Genomic DNA, 22,749 nt, shown 5'->3' with positions numbered 1-22,749 from the left:
CCTGTCTGATCTTCCCCTGTGCCTTCAGTCACGTAAACACAGCGCAGACGGCGTTAGCATTTAGCCTCTCCTGCTCTCCACTGTAGCTCCAAAACAGGTCAAGATAGAAGCTACCAAGCTCTTCCACGTTTTCCCTATTTAAATATGGTTACGTGAAGTGTTACACGACAAAGTATAATTACACAAAATTAAACAATGTGGATTTTCTAAGCGGATAAAAGGGGGGACTATATTGTAAGGCGTAACAATACCAGGAGTAGTTCGAAATCCGCACAGTAATCTTCACTTTACTGCGCAGTAATCTTCACTTTACTGTGCGGATGCCAAACTACTCCTGGTATTACTACGCCTTACAATATAGTTCCTTTTATCCGCTTAGAAAATTCACATTGTTTAATTTTGTGTAATCATACTTTGTAGTGTAACACTTCACGTAACCATATTTAAATAGGGAAAACGTGGAAGAGCTTGGTAGCTTCTATCTTGACCTGTTTTAGAGCTATAGTGGAGAGGGGGAGAGGCTAAATGCTAACGCCGTCTGCACTGTGTTTACGTGACTGAAGGCACGGGGGAAGACCAGACAGGTCCTAAAGAACTCGTCAAAGCTAAGGTAAGAAACATATCTCACATATCTTTTACATATCTCAGTATGTAAAAACGGTGGCCTATTCCTTTAAGTGCAGATATCCTCGCCTAAACGGCGAAACGGCGACTCATTGCAATAATGGAAAACCTTATTGCCAATTTCTCAGTGAAAGTTTATATGTTGTGAGAACAAACCATGAAATCTATAATAGAGTTTTGCATGCAGTGTGACTCCCCTTAAAGGGGCTGGATGCAAGTTGGCCATTTTATATTCACTACTGCCACCTCAGGCCATATGTGTAACTGCACCTTCTATATTAAGCTCGTGCATGACAGCAAATTCGGGCCGAAGTGACACCTTTTTGAGTGACAGTGCGGGATTTTAGAGGCAGTTGTGGTGAACAGGTCTGGGCTCATTCTACACATTAGGACATGGCTGGAGCATGTAGGGGGAGGAAAATACTTAATTTTAACATTTTTAAACTCCCTATAGTCCCTTTAAGCACAAAATCTTTTACAATCTCGCTCGCCAAAACCAGTATGGGTTGCACGGTAGCGCAGCAGTTAGCACTTGTTCTTCACAGCGAGAAGGTCCCGGGTTCGATTCCCATCCTTTCTGTGTGAAGTTTGCACGTTCTTCCCGTGTCTGTGTAGGTTTCCTCCGGGTACTCCGGTTTCCCCTACCACTAAAAACATGTGCAATAGGTGAATCCTCCAGGTGTTTCTGGCCACCAGCCTGGCTCCACATCTGGAGATGGGTCCCCGGGTGCAGCACTGCCCACTGCTCCCTACGGGTCGTCCAGTGGCGTCAAGGGATGGGTTAAATGCAGAGGTCAAATTTCGTTGTACAATAAATTCTTGTATAATGACAAACAAACAATATTGCACCTTTTATTATCTGAGAAAACATTTACAACCTGGTGTGGCAAATTATTAGCCAAGCTAGCGCCAGCCAAAATATCCCAAGTGATATTTTATGCATCTGCATGTAGCCCATAGCCAATCGTGTCAATTGTACCTGATGACATATGTAGATTGTTAAGCCAAACGCTGTACTTTTAAAATAAACTTTCTAGCTAAACTATTTAGAACAAGGTCTTAAGCTTGATCAAAAGATGGCTTCACGTCTGCTGCTGTCATGTTGGATCCGTAAACAAACTACAAGCTTTCATATGTCGAATAGTGCGTGATCGTCTTGCCGTCCCTCCCCGTTCTGTAATTGGATCCCAAATCCAGGCGAAGATTTTGGCCTTGGTCTCCAAGCTGCTTCGAAATGATTCGAGCGTGCAAAGCAGAATGGGTATTCCGACATTTGAGCATAATTGTTCAGCCCCATGGTCATTCTTTAGCACTTAGTTTATTTATGTCATCATCAGTAGGATTAGAAAACCTAAACCTTTGTTACATAACTGCAATATGCACATGCAGACTCACACCATCACACTGCTCTATTCTTAATCACATTTCCATCAGATTTCCATGAGGCTCGGTAGCCGTGGTGGCACTGGAGCATTCGCGACTGCAGTGTTTACATATTTGTGTGCAGTTATTTGCGAGGGGAAGTGGGCGGGCGAGGCACACTGAACGAGCACTTACCTGGAACTAAATTCAGACTGGGGCAGTTTAACCTCTTCTCAAGAAAAGTGAGCAAGTGTGGGCACAGTGTAATGTGTGTTTACTAGTGAAAGCAGGTTAGAGGTGATGCTTGGCTGCAACGCGAGTCAATAAGAGAGACAGAAGGAAAAGTGAAGAATGAAGAACAGAGGAAGAGCACAGAGATAGACGCCCTGTGTGTCTGTGTACATGTGTGTGTGTGCGTGTGTGGGCAGGAAGGGAGGGGGCACAGCTGGGTCTGAGGCGCTGAGGGGGTGGTGCAGATCTCTGTGTGTGTGTGTGTGCGTGTGCGTGTGTGTGTGTGTGTGTGTGTGTGTGTGTGGTGTCACTGAGAGAAACAGCCAACTGATGCTATCGTAGTATTTTTCAGAAATCTGCTCTGTCACTCACTCTCCGCTCACACATGGCTGTGCACGGACACACATGCACATGCACAAACAGCACGCTGCTCAGCACAGGCCCAGTGACCCGCCGAGAAACTCTCTGCTCTGTTGCCTAGCAACCAGGCTGAGCCCTACGGTAGAGTCTTCGCTCAGCACCCCATCCGGCTGACAGACAGCATGAGCAGCAAATCAGAGCACTTCACAGACACTGAGCGTTAGGAGCGCAGCAGGACGACCACCAGGAGCTTCACACCAGCAGCAGAGTCCCACCAGGACCTGCACATGTGCATCACATTCAGACCAGCAGCAGAGTCCCACCAGGACCTGCACATGTCCATCACATACAGACCAGCAGCAGAGTCCCACCAGGACCTGCACATGTCCATCACATACAGACCAGCAGCAGAGTCCCACCAGGACCTGCACATGTCCATCACATACAGACCAGCAGCAGAGTCCCACCAGGACCTGCACATGTCCATCACATACAGACCAGCAGCAGAGTCCCACCAGGACCTGCACATGTCCATCACATTCAGACCAGCAGCAGAGTCCCACCAGGACCTGCACATGTCCATCACATTCAGACCAGCAGCAGAGTCCCACCAGGACCTGCACATGTCCATCACATACAGACCAGCAGCAGAGTCCCACCAGGACCTGCACATGTCCATCACATACAGACCAGCAGCAGAGTCCCACCAGGACCTGCACATGTCCATCACATTCAGACCAGCAGCAGAGTCCCACCAGGACCTGCACATGTCCATCACATTCAGACCAGCAGCAGAGTCCCACCAGGACCTGCACATGTCCATCACATACGGACTAGGGCTGTCACGGTATGAAAATTTTACCTCACGGTTATTGTGACCAAAATTATCACGGTTTTCGGTATTATCGCGGTATTTTTTTTAAATGTGTGTTAATACACTGCGTTCCAAATTATTATGCAAATTGGATTTTTGTGTCAAAAAGGTAAAAAAAAAAGCAATAATAATGAAACTCATGGATGGTATCGTGTCTTGGGGCTCTATGAATCACTGACATTAATCTCAGAGACCTGGGATTATTAGTTGTCGGGTTAAGCCCAGTTAAGGGAAAAACTACTGAAAAAGGGTGTTCCATTTTATTATGCAGATCATCATTTTCAAGCAATATGGTCAAGAAAAAGGGACTTTCTGCTGATGAAAAGCGTGAAATAGTTGAATGCCTTGGTCTAGGTATGAAAACCTTCGATATTTCATGAAAGACTAAGTGTAATCATTGTGCTGATAAGAGATTTGTGGATGATTCAGAGCACACTCCGTTTTGTGCTGATAAAGGCACAATATGGACGGTTTCTGCCAGACAAACACATCAGATTATTAGAACAGATGCTACAAAGCAGCATACAGGTATATGAAGCTGCTGATGCCTCTGGAGTCTCCCAAACATCAAGGTGTAGGACCCTCCAGAGGCTGCAGTTGTGCATAAACCTTCTATCCGGGCCTCCCCTAAACTGTTAATTGAATGCTGATGAACAGAAACGGCTGCAGTGGCTCAGAAATACATGAGGACTCCTTTTCAAACAGTCTTGTTCACTGATGAGGCCGTGTAGCCCTGGATGGTCAAATCAATGGAGTAGTGGATGGTTGGTGAATGACCACAATGTCCCAACAAGGCTGTGATGTCAGTAAAGAGGTGGCGGAGTCATGTTTTGGGCCAGAATCATGGTGAGAGAGCTGGTCGGCCCCTTTAGGCCCTTTTAGGCTCCCTGAAGGTGTGAAAATGACCTTTGAAAAATATGTGGAGTTTCTGACTGACCACTGTCTTCTATGCTACAAAAAGAAGAGCCGTGCTTTCCTGAACAAAATCCTCTTCATGCATGACAACGCCCCATGTCCTGCTGCAAAGAAAACCTCTGCATCACTGGCTGCTATGGGCATAAAAGGAGAGAAACTCATGATGTGGACCCCCTCCTCCCCTGACCTCAACCCTATTGAGAACCTTTGGAGCATCAACAAAAAAAACTTCTATGAGGGTGGGAGGCAGTTTTCATCCAAACAGCAGCTCTGGGAGGCTATTCTGACATCCTGCAAAGAAATTCAAGCAGAAACTGTCCAAAAACTCACAATTTTAATGGATTTAAGAATTTTGAAGCTGCTATCACACAAGGGCTCCTATGGTAAAATATAACTTGACCTGTTCATATTTTTTTTGATTGAAATAGCTTTTGATTTCAGTAAATATGACCTCCTAATGCTACAAATTCAACAAATGACCATTTTCAGTTAATTACAAGCTTTAAAATGTATTGAAACGATGAGTTGCATAATAACTTGGAACAGTGGATTTTGAGGGTTTTACTATATTTATTTTTGAAAAAAATACTGTTATCACTAGGAAATTGTTTACACCACATTTAAATGATCCTCTACCAGTTAAAGACTTAAAAATTATGCTGACTCTCATTTGAGTTGACAATTTAGAAAATCTTAGAAAAATGTCATTTGCATAATAATTTGGAACGCAGTGTATGTTCAGAAAGCATTGATAGTCCTACACAAACTGAAATCGTTTCAAAAAAGTTTAACAGTGCTTGTTAGCCTACATAAAAAAATACAGACAAAGCCTTTTCACATCAAAGTAAAGGAACTATAACGATGTGTTGATCGTTTCGAGGGTATTACATGTACTATTTATAGCGTCAGAAACAAAGATAAACCGTCTATATCAGGAAAATTGTTGTTGTACTTTCAGTGAGCTTTCGCTTTGCAGATTTGGGAAAATACCATCATTATTAAATTCCTAATACTGCGGCGAGAGTGAATCTATTGCAATCTGCCACCGGGAGCCCCGTAACGCATTGTGCCATCGTGCGGAGGTATCCGCGACATGTTTATGTACTGGCGGTGGCGCTGCAGCCGCACTATGGGGCGAGGGCGACTCGTGACATTCTCCTTCAACCCAAAGTCCCACATCAGCTAAAACGCTAACTTACTTGCTATAACATACAATTATGCCATTTCCCCGCTCAGCCGCCCGCATCCGCCGGCTGACTGTAGGCTCGTCTACTCGCTAACCCATGGATCTATTATATTAAACTAACCCCGCTCTAACAGACGCACCACTGAGGGCGATGAACCGCATGAGACATCGCGCTGACGCTGAGGTGAAAGTTATACGGCTTTATATTACGACAAGTGAACTTTTACTGCTTTTACTTCGTAGCTAGCGGGAGCGGCTAATGCATCTGCACAACAAAGCTACGCCGACACAGCGCGCAACTGTGCAGGAGACTGAGCACCAAACGGATCTAAGTTTTGTGATGCCTGTAGCTTTATATTTGACAATAGCCGCGGAAACTGCAGCACATGAGACGGTGGCTGGTGAGGCTCACCGTGCCTACACCGCGGGTGCGGTTATTCACCGAGATAATAATAAAAACACAAAACAAGACGGTAATTTTCACCGTCAAAATTTTTACCGGGGTTTACCGCTACACCGGTTACCGTGACATCCCTAATACAGACCAGCAGCAGAGTCCCACCAGGACCTGCACATGTCCGTCACATTCAGACCAGGACCTGCACATGTCCGTCACATTCAGACCAGGACCTGCACATGTCCATCACATTCAGACCCGCAGCAGAGTCCCACCAGGACCTGCACATGTCCATCACATACAGACCAGCAGCAGAGTCCCACCAGGACCTGCACATGTCCATCACATACAGACCAGCAGCAGAGTCCCACCAGGACCTGCACATGTCCATCACATTCAGACCAGCAGCAGTCCCACCAGGACCTGCACATGTCCATCACATTCAGACCAGCAGCAGAGTCCCACAAGGACCTGCACATGTGCATCACATTCAGACCAGCAGCAGAGTCCCACCAGGACCTGCACATGTCCATCACATACAGACCAGCAGCCGAGTCCCACAAGGACCTGCACATGTGCATCACATTCAGACCAGGACCTGCACATGTCAATCACATTCAGACCAGCAGCAGAGTCCCACCAGGACCTGCACATTCAGACCAGCAGCAGAGTCCCACAAGGACCTGCACATGTCCATCACACACAGACCAGCAGCAGAGTCCCACCAGGACCGTCACATGTCCGTCACATACAGACCACCAGGACCTGCACATGTCCGTCACATACAGACAGGGACCTGCACATGTCCATCACAATCAGACCAGCAACAGAGTCCCACCAGGACCTGCACAAAAAACATTAAATAATCAAATAGCGGATTACCTTGAGATTAACAACCAACTCAGATTGCCAACATTATTTTCGACCCCAGCGGTCGACCATGTCTGCACTGCTCCTGTTCACTGAACAAATACTGCCTTCCCTAAACCAGGGGTGCTGTTGAGTATATGAATTTCCGCAAAGCTGTTAACACAGTCCATCATCAAATGTTTCAAAAATAAACTCCCTGAACTTATGTTTACATGCCATTGATCTAATCAGCTCCTATCTGAAGGGCAGACCTCAGGTTGTAAAAGGCTCAGTAACATCTGTTCAATGGGAGTCCCACAAGGCAGTGCTCTGGGCCCCTGCTGTTTACAATCTCACACATGCATATTTAATAAATCCCAAACACTGCTCTATGCAGATGATACAGTGATTTTCTATAAGGACAAAAGGCAGATGCCATTCATCAAAAACGCAATCCAGACGCGCAGACTTTGCATGAGAGGCTCCAAGACAACCTTTTAACCAACAACATTAAGAAAAGAGAACGTATGTATTTCCACTCAACATGAGACTCCTGTCCATTTCCCATTCTCTTGTCATTGTAACTCATTGACTTTACTGCGTGCACGTCGAAGTGCTCCTAAGGTGTTATTACGCTTTACAATAGAGTTCCCCTTTTTATCCGCGTAGAAATCGACATGTTTAATTTGGTGTGACTACACTTGGATTGTGTAACCGTTCACGTAACTGTATTTAATAGGGAAAACGTGAAAGAGCTTGGTCGCTTCTAACTTCACCCCCATTTGGATCCATGAGGAGAGGAGAAGAAGCTAAATGCTAACAACAAAAACTGTGGCCTATTCCTCACACCTGACTCTGCTGTAAATGTCTGCATACATTTGTCTAATTAGCTCTGGGAGGATCCTCAGCCAGAGGGTTCACTTACTTATTCCATGCTGTCCAGTGAATGTTAACATGTTATGGCCAATAAAAATATGACAACATGTAATTGTTTGGGTGGCATGAGTTTAAGCAGACACCGTTTACTCATTCTCTTAATAATGATCATCAGATCACATCTTATGACTAATTTAGGCAGACATGTAAGAAATTCCATTGGGTTCACATTTTTTCCTCCCAGTATACAGAACCTAACAGAGAAGCTAAATAGAAACCAACTGTCAAAAACTGTTTACAGTAAAATAAGAAAAAGCTTGTTACATGCCATTTCTAGGACGTGTCTAGGATGCAGTCATTCTTTTCATATTGTCCTTCAGTTTGGCTGAAGAATACTAAGGTAATACTTGGCCTGTGATGAGACAGAAATCCTTCACATTTAGCAGCAGAGTTCCACCAGAACCTACATGGCCCATCACATTTAGGCTTTTGTTCACATCTAAGCGACTATCACTCGGTCCATCACGGATCACATCTGAGCGACCACACTTTCCTCTGGGCTGACATACTGCACTGTCTAAACTTACCACGCTGTTGTCATTATTGATTCAATCCACACTCGGTGGTGATAAGATCTGCATCATCAGCCCGTCTGACCACCACTCTCCCACACCACATTCATACAAAGAAATGGCAGCCTGCACCAGCAAGAGCCGTGATCCTGACGCTGACGTTTTGATCCGTGAACCAACATTTTTAACCACTGAGCCACTGTCGCTATGTGAACCCTCAGAGCGTAATGTGTGGATCTCATGTTGTAGACACACACTATTTTACATTGTTGTGCTTTTGCGAGCACAGTGGATTTAATTTGGACAGCAGTTGCTCTGGCTATTACGCTATAGCGTCACTAATCCCACAGCAAAGAGCTTAAAATGGTAGTTCAGAATTAGAAAGAATAAAATTTAGATGTTCCAAAGGGTCAACAGGAGGAGCAACCACCGTTCAGGGGAGGCTCATTTCACAAATAGTAATTGCATAACTAGGCTCTTTGGAGCAAAAATGGAGAGAAAAGAAAAATCACATCACTCCTGTAGCAAAACTCTTACATTTTCTCAAAAAAAAAAAAAAAAAAATTTATTTTAAGCAGCTACATAATATGAAAAAAGACTTTAAAACCATTGTGTGCTGTGTATTTTTCCAGATCTGGTGCTTCGTAACACGTGGCAGAAGCTCCATGAAGCAGTGCAAAGTGAAAATATGTTTAAAACTACGGACCAGCTAGGTTGCATTCCCACATTGCAACAGCTCAGCGGCCTTTGTGCCACAGAAGGAGACCAACGAGGAGACCAACACCCCCCAACACCCCCCACACCCCCACGCCATGTAAACACAAACACGTGAACAAGAGATCGCAAATGTTTGAAGCAGCGGATGCAGCAACAGTTAGCGGCTACCAGTTTAGCATTATGACAGAAGTTTACAAAAAGATCGCGACCTGCTCTGATGCAGCTGAAACCCTCATGAAATGTCTGTTTAATAATCAAATATCTACAAGGAGCTGTCAGATCTTTCCCCGCATGAGCAGCACCGAAAGGCTGTGAGGTTTTCAATGGTTGCATGAGAAAAAGGTTCTGCACTGTAAACTTAGTTCTAAATGGGCGTATTATGTTCTAAGTTGCAGAAGAAAGTCGCAGTTTAGTAAATAAATGTAAGTCTCAAAATGTTTACTTTGCTGCATATCTTATTCATGCTGATAAATGTTTGTTTTACACAAGATTAATGGGATTTCCGTATCTCATTGAATGCAAACAGGGCATGCATCTGGTCTATGGTGAGGGGAGGGGGTGGTGGAGCAGAGCAGGGTTCACTACTCCACCTACAGAGGAAAAAAATTCAAAAAGATAATAATAATATTTAGTTTGATACATTTATGTGGCATTTGTGAAGTTCTATAAATTTTTCCTTTAATCATCTCCTCTTTTATTCCACTTATGATTTGGACCCCGCAGTCAATGTGCATTTCAGTTCCATTCACAAGAGTTCCAGGCTGATGGGAAGCTTTGACGTCTCCTTATTAAATGTGAATATCCCGAGGTCTGCCACTTCAAAGTCATGATGCTCATGGTGAAGCAGCACTCACAGCGTACAACCACAGTGTCACCAGCAAACGTTTAAATCAATATTGTCGACCGGCTGTACTGACGTTCAATAACAAAGATAGCATTTCATCCACTGATCAATCAATGCCAAGAATTAAACACTGTCACTGGCACTGGCACTAAAAGCAGCAACAATACATGCTATTATCTTTGCTAGTTTACATGAATACATGTCATAGAGAAATATTTCTTATGACCGATCATGCCCACAGGTGCTTTTTTCAACATGTGGTTGGATTCAAATATTTGTGAGATGTTGTCATCTCACAACAACTTCTGTGCCAAATGCCAGATGGTATCGAAACACAGAATTTACATTATGACAAGAGAATAATGCAACAATTCAGACAGCACTGCTCTTATGTTGTAATGTAAAGCAGCTCAAGTTCCTCTGAAGTTCTACAGTACAGCAGGAAATAGACAGCGAGGACAGTCATTTAACAACATGACTTTAAGTTTGAGCTCACTCTACCACTAGTGAGGTCTGCACTTTTTCTGTTTTTAAACGGAGCGCTAATGGAATTTTTAATAGCAGTCCAACACATTCCTGACCCTTTCCTAACATCTCCATTCTCTGTAAGGATGAGCTACTTTATAAATACAGACGACAAAAAACAAACAAAAGCAAAATGACTATTCTGTCACCCATTACTCCACCACTATGTCAACAAATGCTGAATTATGGATGTATTTTCTACCAAATAAAGATAGTGACACGGAGAAGGACAAAGTGGTCCAATGGCCCAGATGTGTAAATATCTATGGTAATGCTAACCATAACACTAATGTTTGCTGTATGATACATGCTAAGAGCTAGCTTCAAGTGCCGTTTGTTCTTATTTACCTGGTGGACAATGTGCTGTGTTGAATCATTCACAGTGTATGTACGACGTCAAGCATGAATGAAAAAGTAAAAGGGAGAGTGAAAGAACTGCTCGCCACACATGTATTTAACCCCCCCATGTGTTCTCTGACAGGTGAGGCACACACACACACACACACACACACACACATGCACACATGCACACACACACACACACGCCGGGCTCTTGTCATGTGATCTATGTATCTGTGTAATGTATTTCTTTGACTCTGTAGCAGTTCCTGTATGAGTCAATCCGGTGATGGTCACAGACGCCTTGATAGGTTGACCTGACCATACAGCAGGATAATGATCCTAAACACAACAGTTTGTTTCAGAACTACCTTGAGAAAAATGATGATGGGGAGATTAAGCGGTTTAAGCAGGTACCAACACGCCAAATGTAAAACCTTTACTGCCCAAATACTTTTTAAGATATACAGTCCTTCAGTCAGGGGACAGAGGGGAATTGTCAATAATCAAAACCAAATCGCATGCAGCGAGCCATATTTGAGCAAAAACTTGCATCTATATAATTTCAAGCCAAACTGCTGGTTTATGTGTTTAAGACCATAATTTCGGTATTATTCGCACTACGATCTGAATTCTAAAAAAACAAACAAAGGCAATATTTGACTCATTTGTATTAAAAAATGTTTCCATCAAGCCAACGTTAATGAGTCAAGCAACGTGTTAAAAGACTAACAAGTTTCAACAAGTTTAGACTTTGGGCAATGCTCAGTTTAGAGTTGACTAGTCCCTTCCTTTAAAATGACCAAATCAATACGCTGATTGAATTGTAGAAATGATGTATTCAGTCATTCCAAACATTGAGTGGTTATTGATTACTGACGATATACATCCAGTTCAACGCTGTGACCTGACGCTTCAGTCACACGCCAACTATAAATCAGAGTGTAATGCTGTAGACACACACAAACCACACATCACAGCTGATTGGCCAGAGCATTGGAAACTTTCGGTGCATGCATGTCTTATGTTCATTTAGCACACAGGAGTGTATGCACACTCACACCACACATGGGTAACTCTTCTTACCCCGAAGACTTCCTGTAAACTACTGCTGTCAAACTCTCAGCACTGACACGGGTCCCAGGGCACTGGATCATGTCAAAGCCCAGTAAAGCTACTCTTCTACACTAATCAAGACTTGAGCAAGTGCAGGCTGGAGACACCTCCCAGATCTTGCAATACTGGTCACATGACTGGACACAATACAGCTAGTTACAGAAGAGAAGGAAATGATACTGCAGCCTGTTATACTGTAGGATGCACTTCACACTGGAGTCACTCCATTTTGTGCAAAGGTCCGTGTCTAGACACCCTCGCACCCACTGACGCTCAGCAGCCACCCACAGACACACATCAACACCCACCCACACATGCAAACCCACCATTTTACAATTCTAATCATTTGTCAGTGAGGCTCCAAATGTTGGTCCCTGTCTGTCTGTTGTCCCATCTCTCATGGCTAACAGCAGACATCTCATCTTTCAGGAGACTCTTCTACTCTTACACCTCACACTGCCTCTTCAGACCAATCTCACAACATTTAGCTCCTGCTGTAGTTCACCATCTGCCAACTCCAACACCGCACTGAGTCAGAGCCAACAGGTCACCGACAACAAGTCTGCAGTGGTGCATTAGACAAGCACACAGCCACATGTAGTGGAGGGATTTGTGAATGAGCTCTTACCTTGGCACTGGAATCCCTGCTTCCCGAAGCCCCTGTGAACACAGAGCAGCACTGTTACCTTCAGGAATTCACAAGAAAAACACCCAGCCACTGGCAGAGCACAGATGCCCAGCTGATCTTGGACACCCTCATAAACACACACACTGAGACAGAGACAGCTGCGGCAGCACAGGGGCCCAGAGCCCTGTCTCCAGCTGCATTCCTCCACCATTCACTGTCAGCACCTCCGCTTGATGCGGTAAACGCCAGCATCAGCCCGCAATAGGCCCCGCACTGCTGTCGCAATATGAAAAATAGAAATGGCGTGTTGCAGTGTTTTTGCAGGGACAATGAATGAAAGACTGCGGTATGAGAGCACTGTCAGTGAGGAAGGGTCGAGCAGAGCCGCAGCAGCAGCGACAGCAGCAGCAAGTGAAGCACCTGTGTCCCCCACACTCACCAGATGAAGTCCGTGCAGTGGCTGCAGAAGGTGGGCTGCTTGAAGAAGCGCGCGATGAACTTGTGGTTCTTGATCTCGTGGACGTTCTTCTGACGGAGGGCTCCCTGACGGGCGAAACCGCGCGCGCTCTCCGGTACCTCTCCGTCGCTGTTGGGGTCAGCCATCTTAACGAGGAAACGTTCGGGACGACAAGCGGGGAGGCGAAAGTCAGGGCAGCGTGAGCGGGAGCGTGGGAGAGCGGTTCAGTCCCTCCTCCTCCTGTCCACCGCCGGCCCGGGCACTGACCGCCTCGGTGTAGCTCGAGCTGAACGGTTTTGTCGCGGTGCGTCCAGCTCGCGCCGCTGCGCTCGTGCTGCTTCCTGCGGGGCGCGCCCCGCCTGCTTCCTTTTACTCACCAATGGGGTTTTCACATAATAATCCAGGGAGCGATGAAAAGGGGAGAGTCAGAGCAGTGTGATGCCGTGCCCTCTCCCGTTAGCGCAAGACTCTTACCGACTGTCCACGACCTGTCACCGCGCGTCTTGCTCATGCCAGTGAGCGGGCGGTGCTTCCATGGTGTGAGGTAAAAGTTGGGGAACCTTCATTAAACCCGACCCCTGTAGCACGCCTGAGGCCTCGGGTCGTTTATTTTTACTGAACACTAGAGGACACGGCAGGAGTGTCATCCTCCCTGTCATATAAACGCATCATTACAGGAGCAGATCAAGTGCCAATCATTTCTAGAACTCTGCTGTTATTTGAGGGGGGAAAAACTGACATGGCAGGTTTGGATATTGGTCTTGGTAGTGGCACACTCTGAAGTCCAAATATGGCGTTGCTTAAGTGTGAAAAGGACACGCAAAAGTACTCCTAATTAAATCAGTAAGTAGTCAGTAATTCTGAGTGAACTGTATAAGAAAACACTATTATCAAATTGTGGTGATTCTGCTCATGAAGTCTTTAAACCTTTATTTTAGACAAGAAATAGAGATGAGAAAAGATCATTTAATTTAAAAGTGTCGAAACCTATTGCTGTAAAATGTAGAGATGCAGAGTAGAGCTATGCCAACTTTAAGAGACTTGTGTAAAACCAGAAGTACCAGCTAGTTTGTGAGGACATGCCTTTAAACGCACTGCGGCTGTCCCCCAGGGCTGCAAACATCATATTTCTCACCTAATGCAAAAAGCACTGTAAGCGAAGCGGACAATCTGGTTACGGTGGCCCCAGGTATCAAACCCTCGTTCCCAGGAAAACATAAACCGGCAGTTCATGATCAATAAGTTACTTTATAACAAACTGCACAGTGGTCTTTTTGTATGTCTTTTACATACAATATTGAAGGACAAGCAACTTTAATCGCACTACTTTACTGTTCGGCCTATGGATTTTACTTAAAACTCTTATAATACTGATTTATTCACAATTGCAACTAACATTTTTCGTTATTACGTTATATGTTTACATTCTTTGGTTTGGTTCTCGACTCGAGGCGATTATCCAATTAAAAAGCATCATGAATCCACAAAGTTGCTAGATCTTACCCTAAAGCTACAGTTTGCAAAAATATTAAAGTAGTCTCTTTCAGGTCCTAATTAGTGCAAGACTTTTGGTGCAGGTCTTCAATGGTTAAAGCTACCCAATTTATGAACCACTGATCCAATGCCATTTATTCTGCTTTAAGTTTAGGCCCTTGTTGTAGGGTCATGGTTAGGACTGGGGGCCACTGTGCAGCTCAATTGACAGTGACTATGATGGTGCATGAAGCCATATCTCACGTACAGCAGTATTTTAACGAATTTTAATATATACAATTTTTTAATGTCATTTTATTGTGTTTTTAATGCTTGTTATTGCATTTTTGTTGTGTCTGGTGTTGCTGTGAGGCACATTGAGTTGTACATGTACATGAAATGTGGCATACAAATAAACTTGCCTTGCATTTCCCTCGCCTGTTCCTCAGAAGACACCTGTAACTAGTTCCTCCAAATAATTTCCTCAGAAAGACGCACCTGCCTGTAGCTATTGGCAAACCTCCAGAAGTTGTGCAGTTGCTGGCTCTTGTCCTGGATGACGGGCTAAACACATTGACTTAAGTGAGTTTTTTGTCATGGTTCATGTTACTTTGAAGTGACAGTAAGTCCGTTTGAAATGAACTTCCAGGGAAAATGTGCCTCTTTCGTGCAGCTCATCGGACCCTGGTTTGCTAATAGGAGACTATTGACAAAAACAAAAAATCACTGTTTAGATGTGTGCATGTTTAAATGTCTTTTACGCTTTTTATCCAGTGATTTTTGTTTATTTGCTTGGATTAGTCCTAAGAGGGTCCATAAGAGTTGGTACAAACCAGGGCGAGAAGAGCTGCACAAAAGAAGCACCAGAAGTCACGTTAAAGCCACACCGCATAATATTTCACCCAATAAACAGAATTAAAAACAAGGATTTATATTATCGCAGATATTTTATTGCTGAAAAATACTTTTTTTTAATTATATGTGAATAGCTGGTCATTAGGAACATGTTTTGTATTGCTGGCAACGGTAAAGTGCCTTTAAAGTGGACCAACATTGATCTGGACATACTTTCAGATACAAACTACTTTTATAAATCTTTAGAAACTACATTGTTTGCACCTTGTGTTGTTAGATCACAGTGTTTATGATGAAGCCTGAGCTGTTGCTCCCCCAAAGGTCTTCTCAAGTAGTTTGTCCTCTTACTCCAGAGTCACTGAAAAAAAGGTAATTTTGTTTAATTTTTTTATAGTATTAACAGTAAATACACTTAAAGGTTTTTCAATTTTAGTTTAGCTTGGATGACTATTCGCTTAGTTATAATATTAATGTAACATAAAATTTAAGTACAATTTTGTCTTTCTATCGTCGAATATAGACCTAATTGATAGCAATAGCAATTCATCATTTAGCACTTTTTTTATAAAGCTAGAAATTTTTTTTCTTTGTTTTACTTACCTGCTTAATTGCTTACCTTTGTAAGAAAAAAAAATGAACTGATTATTATTTTTCACCAATTATAACCAAATTGTCAGGTATGTCTTATTTAGTGGTAGAAAAAGTGAAGCAGTGTGGAGGTTCATGTCAGGACTTTTAGAGCACACCGCCATCTTGTGGAAGAAGCGCGGAATAGACACTGTTTGGTAACCACACTTTGTCCCGCCCACTAAAACAAATCCCATTGGTTGACATTTTTGCAAAGGCTTATCCTATTGGATTGTACTGCCGGCTGTCAAAGCTGCCGGAAAAGCAACACCGACTTGTGCCCATTGCTTGTGCCCTTTGGAGTATTTTCTCCTCTTATCTGACTGAAACTTCATTGTCCTTCATTGTCTGTGAATTAATTTGAGTTATGCCGACGTCTCCAGTTAAAACCCGTATCCCTCTCACAAGCTTCGGACATCTAGTGACAGAGGTGAAGGTAAGACATCTGTCCCGTCATGCACGCCACATAACTGCTACATTGTTACGACACAGTCAGTGCTGCAAGAGAAATGCGAAGGGCAGGGTTTGTAGGATGTTATATCTTTGTCTATAAAATGTATAATATTGGTATAAAGTAATAAATTAAACAGAATCTTTAACTGATTAGGTTTTATTTTTACTTATTCCAAAGGATAGTTGGATCTTTGAATGGCAAATAGTCTTTAATGTATGTAGGACGTGCCCTTAGTGGCTCAGTGGTTAGTTGCTGCTGATGCACAAATCATAAATAAATGTTCGGCGAGGTTCGATTCCTGCTCTGACTTGTGTGTCCTTGTGCAAGTCACTACACCCACCTTGCCTCTGTTGATGTGATTGTTGGCAATAGAGGGTGATGGCAGCCACATTTCTGTCAGTCTGCCCAGGGCGTCTGTGGCTTGATGCCTCCCACCATTGAGTTTAAACTATTTAAATTATTCTTAAATGACCTGCACCCACAGTAGCCTTAAATTGATCAGTTTATATATTGCTTTTCTACCGAAGCACCCGAAGTTCTTTACATCAAGGAACCATTTGTCAGACACTTGGAGGCAAAGTGGGTGAAGTGTCTTGCCGAAGGACACAACAACAGTGCACACCTGCAGGATTCGACTCACCGACCTCAAAACGACCCACTGCTGTCGCTCCCAACTTAAATGAAGAAAAACATCTTCAACAGGGATCTGCAACCAGCAAAGGGAGTTTCGTGTAGCTCGGCAAACCTTTCTAAGTGGCTCCCAAAGGCTTTCTACATTTACATATCAGGGCTGATCGATATTGAAGTCTCTTGCGATATTTCACTAATTCATTTCAACACGATTTGTTCCATTCTGATTAAACACGAACTGTAATTCGTTTTTTCAGCAAATTGTGTCATAGCAAGACTTAAAAACAAATCGGCACCAAAGCAAGTCGTTAGTCGTAGTTAAATTAGGAAATGTTGAACCTAAACTAAACTTTTGCACATTTATAAGTTCAATGCACTGTTTGTTTTTGCAAAAAATATGTGTCGATCTCAGTCTGATGAAATATGCAAAACGGATGTTGCATCTGCTAATATCACAACACGATGTTTGTGCAGCCCTACTACACTGCGTTCCAAATTATTATGCAAATTTGATTTTTGTGTCAAAAAGGTGAAAAAAATAATAATAATAATGAAACTCATGGATGGTATCGTGTCTTGGGGCTCTATGAATCACTGACATTAATCTCAGAGTCCTGGGATGATTAGTTTTCAGGTTAAGCCCAGTTAAGGGAAAAACTACTGAAAAAGGATGTTCCACTTTATTATGCAGATCATCATTTTCAAGCTATATGGTAAAGAAAAAGGGTCTCTCTGCTGATGAAAAGCATGAAATAGTTGAATGCCTTCATGGTCTAGGTATGAAAACCTTCGATATTTCATGAAAGATTAAGCGTAATCATCGTACTGTTAAGAGATTTGTGGCTGATTCAGAGCACACTCCAGTTTGTGCAGATAATGGCACAATAAGGACGGTTTCTGCCAGACAAACACATCAGATTAAGAGAACAGATGCTACAAAGCAGCATACAGGTATTTGAAGCTGCTGGTGCCTCTGGAGTCTCCCGAAGGTGTAGGACCCTCCAGAGGCTGCAGTTGTGCATAAACCTTCTATCCGGCCTCCCCTAAAATGTTAATTGAAGCTGATGAACAGAAACAGCTGCAACGGGCTCAGAAATACATGAGGACTCATTTTCAAACAGTCTTGTTCACTGATGAGCGCCGTGTAGCCCTGGATGGTCAAATCAATGGAGTAGTGGATGGTTGGTGAATGGCCACAATATCCCAACAAGGCTGTGACGTCAGTAAGGAGGGGGCGGAGTCATGTTTTGGGCCAGAATCATGAAAAATATGTGGAGTTTCTGACTGACCACTGTCTTCTATGGTACAAAAAGAAGAGCCGAGCTTTCCCTAACAAGATCATCTTCATCATGACAACGCACCATGTCCTGCTGTAAAGAATACCTCTGCATCAGTGGCTGCTATGGGCATAAAAGGAGAGAAACTCACTCCTCCCCTGACCTCAACCCTATTGAGAACCTTTGGAGCCTCAACAAAAAAAACTTCTATGAGGGTGGGAGGCAGTTTTCATCCAAACGTCAGCTCTGGGAGGCTATTCTGACATCCTGCAAAGAAATCCAAGCAGAAACTGTCCAAAAACTCACAAGTTTAATGGAGTTAAGAATTTTGAAGCTGCTATCACACTTATATAGCACACTTGTATAACTTGACCTGTTAATATTTTTTTGATTGAAATAGCTTTTGATTTCAGTAAATATGACCTCCTAATGCTACAAATTCAACAAATGACCATTTTCAGTTAATTACAAGCTTTAAAATGTATTGAAACGATGAGTTGCATAATAATTTGGAACAGTGGATTTTGAGGTTTTTACTATATTTATTTTTGAAAAAAATACTGTTATCACTAGGAATTTTTTTCCACCACATTTAAATGATCCTCTACCAGTTAAAGACTTGAAAATTATGCTGACTCTCATTTGAGTTGACAATTTAGAAAATCTTAGAAAAATGTCATTTCCATAATCATTTGGAACACAGTGTACATATGCTTTATAAGTCAAATTTGAGATGGATTTTAAATATAGAAAAGTATAAAGAAGAAAAAAAATATCACCTTGGCTGCCGGTGAACATAGTTTTCACCAGTTTTTGCCATTATTGTGGCATAAAAGTAGTTGTCGGGTTATTAAAAGGTCGGCGACCCCTGATCTACAACAATATTATTCAAGTAAATTCTGATTTATTTATTTATTTTTAGCTCAATTTAAGTGTAATACAAAAACTGGCACCGACAGATTTCTTGAAATTAGTGGCTCCAATTAGGGGCAAATTAACTTAAGTCAAGAAAATGTCACTTCTTTCAAGATTTCTTTTTGCAGTGTCGACAGCATTGCCAAAAATCATTCTACTGCATGTCACTGATAAAACAGTTTGATACTACAAACAAAGGTTATTCATAAGATTTACAGCATCTATCGTTTTCTAAGTTGCTAAGTTTCAGTTTATCATAAATCTGTCAACACTTTCTGTTCCAAATTACAACTTGCGGGATCTCATAGCGCAACTAATGATGCATGTCAGAGATCTATTACCATCCTTTGTAATCTTCATTTGAGCACTTTTGCTTTCAGTATGACTCTCCTGCAGCGCGTGTCAACAGTGGCATGGTCTAGTCTCGGCTTCGTGCTTAGCCCCCACCTGAACTGAGCACATTTTCTTCAGTTTGGCTTTGGCTGAAACGCAAGAAAAAAGTGTCACAAGAGCGATGAAAACGTGACGAAAATGTGACAAAAACGCGAGGGAAACGGAGCAAAGAAGCCACAAGGAACGTGGCGAAAAAGTATAGCAAAAACACGACAAAAAAGCGATAAAAAAACGTTTTGTAGGTCTTAGCTTTCAAATGAGGCCTTACATTGGTCTACAGGCTGTAAACTCCAGCGGTGAAGCCTTTAGAGTTTGGTAAAGCCGAACTGGAGAAAATGCGCTGGGTTCAGGTGTATGTGTAAAATGTGTCATGGGTCTGAATAAAAAACAGCAGCTGTTGTGAATTTCAGAGACAGCTGTTTGGTATCAAGGGCCCGACGTCTGTGGAGTTCACCGGTTGGAGGAAGTACTTCAACAGCTACACGCCACAGGGACGGCGAAATGTACGTATAACAAGAAAATGAATCACAGTGGAGCCGGAAAAGCATGCATTCGGATACTTTATGTTCAAACAAACGTCCATTTGGATACATAAGAGGAGCGCGACTGTAAATAAAAGCGGTTTACATTACATTCGAAGTATATTCTCTGCATTGCACTTTCGATTTGGAAATAACACTCATGCATTGCATCTGTCTGTCTTTCTTTGCAGTGCGTCTTGGCCACTTACAGCATATTGGTTGGTGGCGCGGCCGTCCTCCTGATGCGAAGGCGGAGCAAACAAGAAAAAGTCACATCTGGCCCCGCAGTCTGAAGAGAGAAGTAAAAGTAGAAGTATTGTTTTGATCAAAGAAGCGGCACTACCTCGGATTTGCAAACAATTCTAATATGAATCTCCACTTTGCGAATAAACCTCTTAAACTACATTCTGTGTGAACACTTTCTCTAGTTGCCATGGCATCTTACTGCAGTAACATGGCCTCACCACCAGATGTCCAACTCGAGTGTCCTACTTTCCCCCTCAACAAAGGAATCCACACATACAACTTTTTTATTGTTGCCTGCATACTTACTTCTTCACCACATCTAAGCAAAATCATTTATGCTCATAGTGAAACCAAAACCATTGGAACGTGTAAACAAACCCGTAATGACCATGTTGGGTCATAATCTGTCACGCCAGGTAACAGTAAAAACATTTATCTGATTTTTTAGACTGTTTTATACGCTCCAGTACAAATCTGTTTCACATCAGAGGCTATGCGGATTATCTCAACCACTCTGATATACTGTTCAATCAAAAATACATCAAACTCAGTGTTATACATTAAAAATGTTGTTATTGTTATTCAAGTTAAAGTACTGAGAATAAGAAATTTGAAGTGAATTAAATGTAAAACAATTCCTTTTCTTCCACCCCCTTTTTTTTTTTCCAGTTAAAAGCGAAATGAAGACACGACAGATACGTTTTGCCATTGACTTTGCATTTAGAGTGTCAAGTTTTATTATTGTTATATTTATTTCATTTAAGAAGCCAAAATATGCACCCAAGGTAGAATTTTAAAATAATTGGACTCAAGTAGAAGGTAAAAAACAAAACAAAAAGTAGAGACCCAATTACTCAAGCATTTGCACAAACACATTTTCTAAAACACAGTGCACACTCCACTTGGCGAGGCTATATCAAATTTGTGCTCTCTAATGATATAACCAGGTTCTCAGAAGGAAGGAAGGGAAGGAAGTGGGAATACTGTAGGCGCCTTTCAGAGACATGATCACAAAGCACTTTTAATAATAATGCATTGGTTTTATATAGCGCTTTTCTGGACACTCAAAGACGCTTTACATTGCACTTTTCATTCACTCCATACTTGGTCTTGGTAAGCTACTGTTGTAGCCAAAGCTGCCCTGGGGTAGGCTGACAGACAGCAGGCAACCAGTGTGTGCCAAGCGGCCTTTTACAGACACCATTCACACACTCACACATGATGCAGCCCAGGGGTAGGCAACGTCAGGCTCGGGGGCCAAAACCGGCCCTCTTTCATCTAACTCTGGCCCTCGAGATGATTTAGAGAAATACTATGACCCAAATCAGAGATGAAATGCCTGTTAAAGTACTCTAGAAATGTTAAAAATACTGTCAATTCCTTAAAACGTCTTAGCAGAGCACCCTTTTAGGCCATAATCCTAAAAGAATACTCTTAAGAATACTAAGAAATGACTTAAATCTACATGAATCAAGAGATTAAATCTAAAAATTGAGCAGATTTGGTCTGGCCTTAAAGCAGATAAAGCCTATTCTTGCCAATGGAACAAGCACAGTTTTTTTTTCTTAATTCAGATTATTTTGTAGAATTTCAAGTTAAAGTTAATTTGTTTGATTTCCAGTGGGATTTCTCTTTGTTCAATTGGCCTCGGTGTTTTTATCAGATCTTAGATTAGTTCAAACCGACTCAAATTTAACATAAAAAAACCTTTATTCAAGTGATTTTAAATAATGTATCCCCTCCTGGAACCGCCACCTTAACGTGGTGGAGGGGTTTGAGCACCCGAATGATCCTGGGGGCTCTGTTGTCGGGGGCTTCGTGCCCCTGGTAGGGGTCCCATGACAAACAGGTCCCAGGTGACGGGTCAGACAAAGAGCGGTTCAGAAGCCCCTCATGAGAGACCAACAGGCCCGGTTAAAATCATGAGGTCGTCCTTCCGTGGACCCACCACCTGCAGGAGGAGCCATAAGGGGCTGGTGCAATGTGATTTGGGCAGCTCCAACAGCTGCCCCCACGACCCAGCAACGGACAAGTGGAAGAAAATGGATGGATGGATGGATGGATTTTAAGTAATTTATCTAATTGACAACGGACATTTGTCCAGTGTGTATGATGCACAACACTGGCCTATGTTGAAAGTGACGCTTTACTTCAATTGCTTTGGCCCTTGGTCTTTTGACGATGAAAAATCCCGGCCCTCCACCGAGCAAACTTGCCTACCCTGATGTAGCCAATGCATGAAGTGTGAGTGTATAAACATGGAAAATAAATCATTCTGCATAAACAGTTTTTTTTTGTTTATTAAAGTAAGTGCAGAAATACTTCATTATTATTATTTTAGTTGCAAGTTTCTGAGGGATAAAATTACTCAAAAAGCAAAAATGAACTTGCTTGAAAAAGTTACTCATGTCTGCCTATGTAGCCTACTTGAGTAAAAGTAACTTCGTGCTACAGAGTTTTTATTTTTCGGCTTCTATGATTTATTG

The 22,749-nt window shown here is 42.7% G+C and overlaps 1 protein-coding gene across 2 annotated transcripts in view; it reads right to left on the bottom strand.

Annotated features, from left to right (window-relative positions):
• Nucleotides 1–13,430, bottom strand: part of LOC306961436 (protein kinase C beta type-like) — a 40,306-nt gene extending 26,876 nt beyond the window's left edge. The window contains exons 1-2 of one of the 2 annotated variants that reach the window (XM_079554178.1): nucleotides 12,855–13,430; nucleotides 12,416–12,447 (exon numbers count right to left, since the gene is read on the bottom strand). In XM_079554178.1, coding sequence (XP_079410304.1) covers nucleotides 12,416–12,447; nucleotides 12,855–13,018 — 196 coding nt within the window. In that variant the 5' untranslated portion in view covers nucleotides 13,019–13,430. The remainder of the gene's footprint in view (nucleotides 1–12,415; nucleotides 12,448–12,854) is intronic. The other variant, XM_079554179.1, reaches the window with a different exon arrangement.
• Between the last annotated feature and the right edge of the window lie 9,319 nt (nucleotides 13,431–22,749).

The sequence above is a fragment of the Gobius niger genome (assembly GCF_951799975.1).
Source record: "Gobius niger genome assembly, chromosome: 3".
NCBI classification, from domain to species: domain Eukaryota; kingdom Metazoa; phylum Chordata; class Actinopteri; order Gobiiformes; family Gobiidae; genus Gobius; species Gobius niger.
This window is presented reverse-complemented; position numbering and strand designations above follow the sequence as displayed.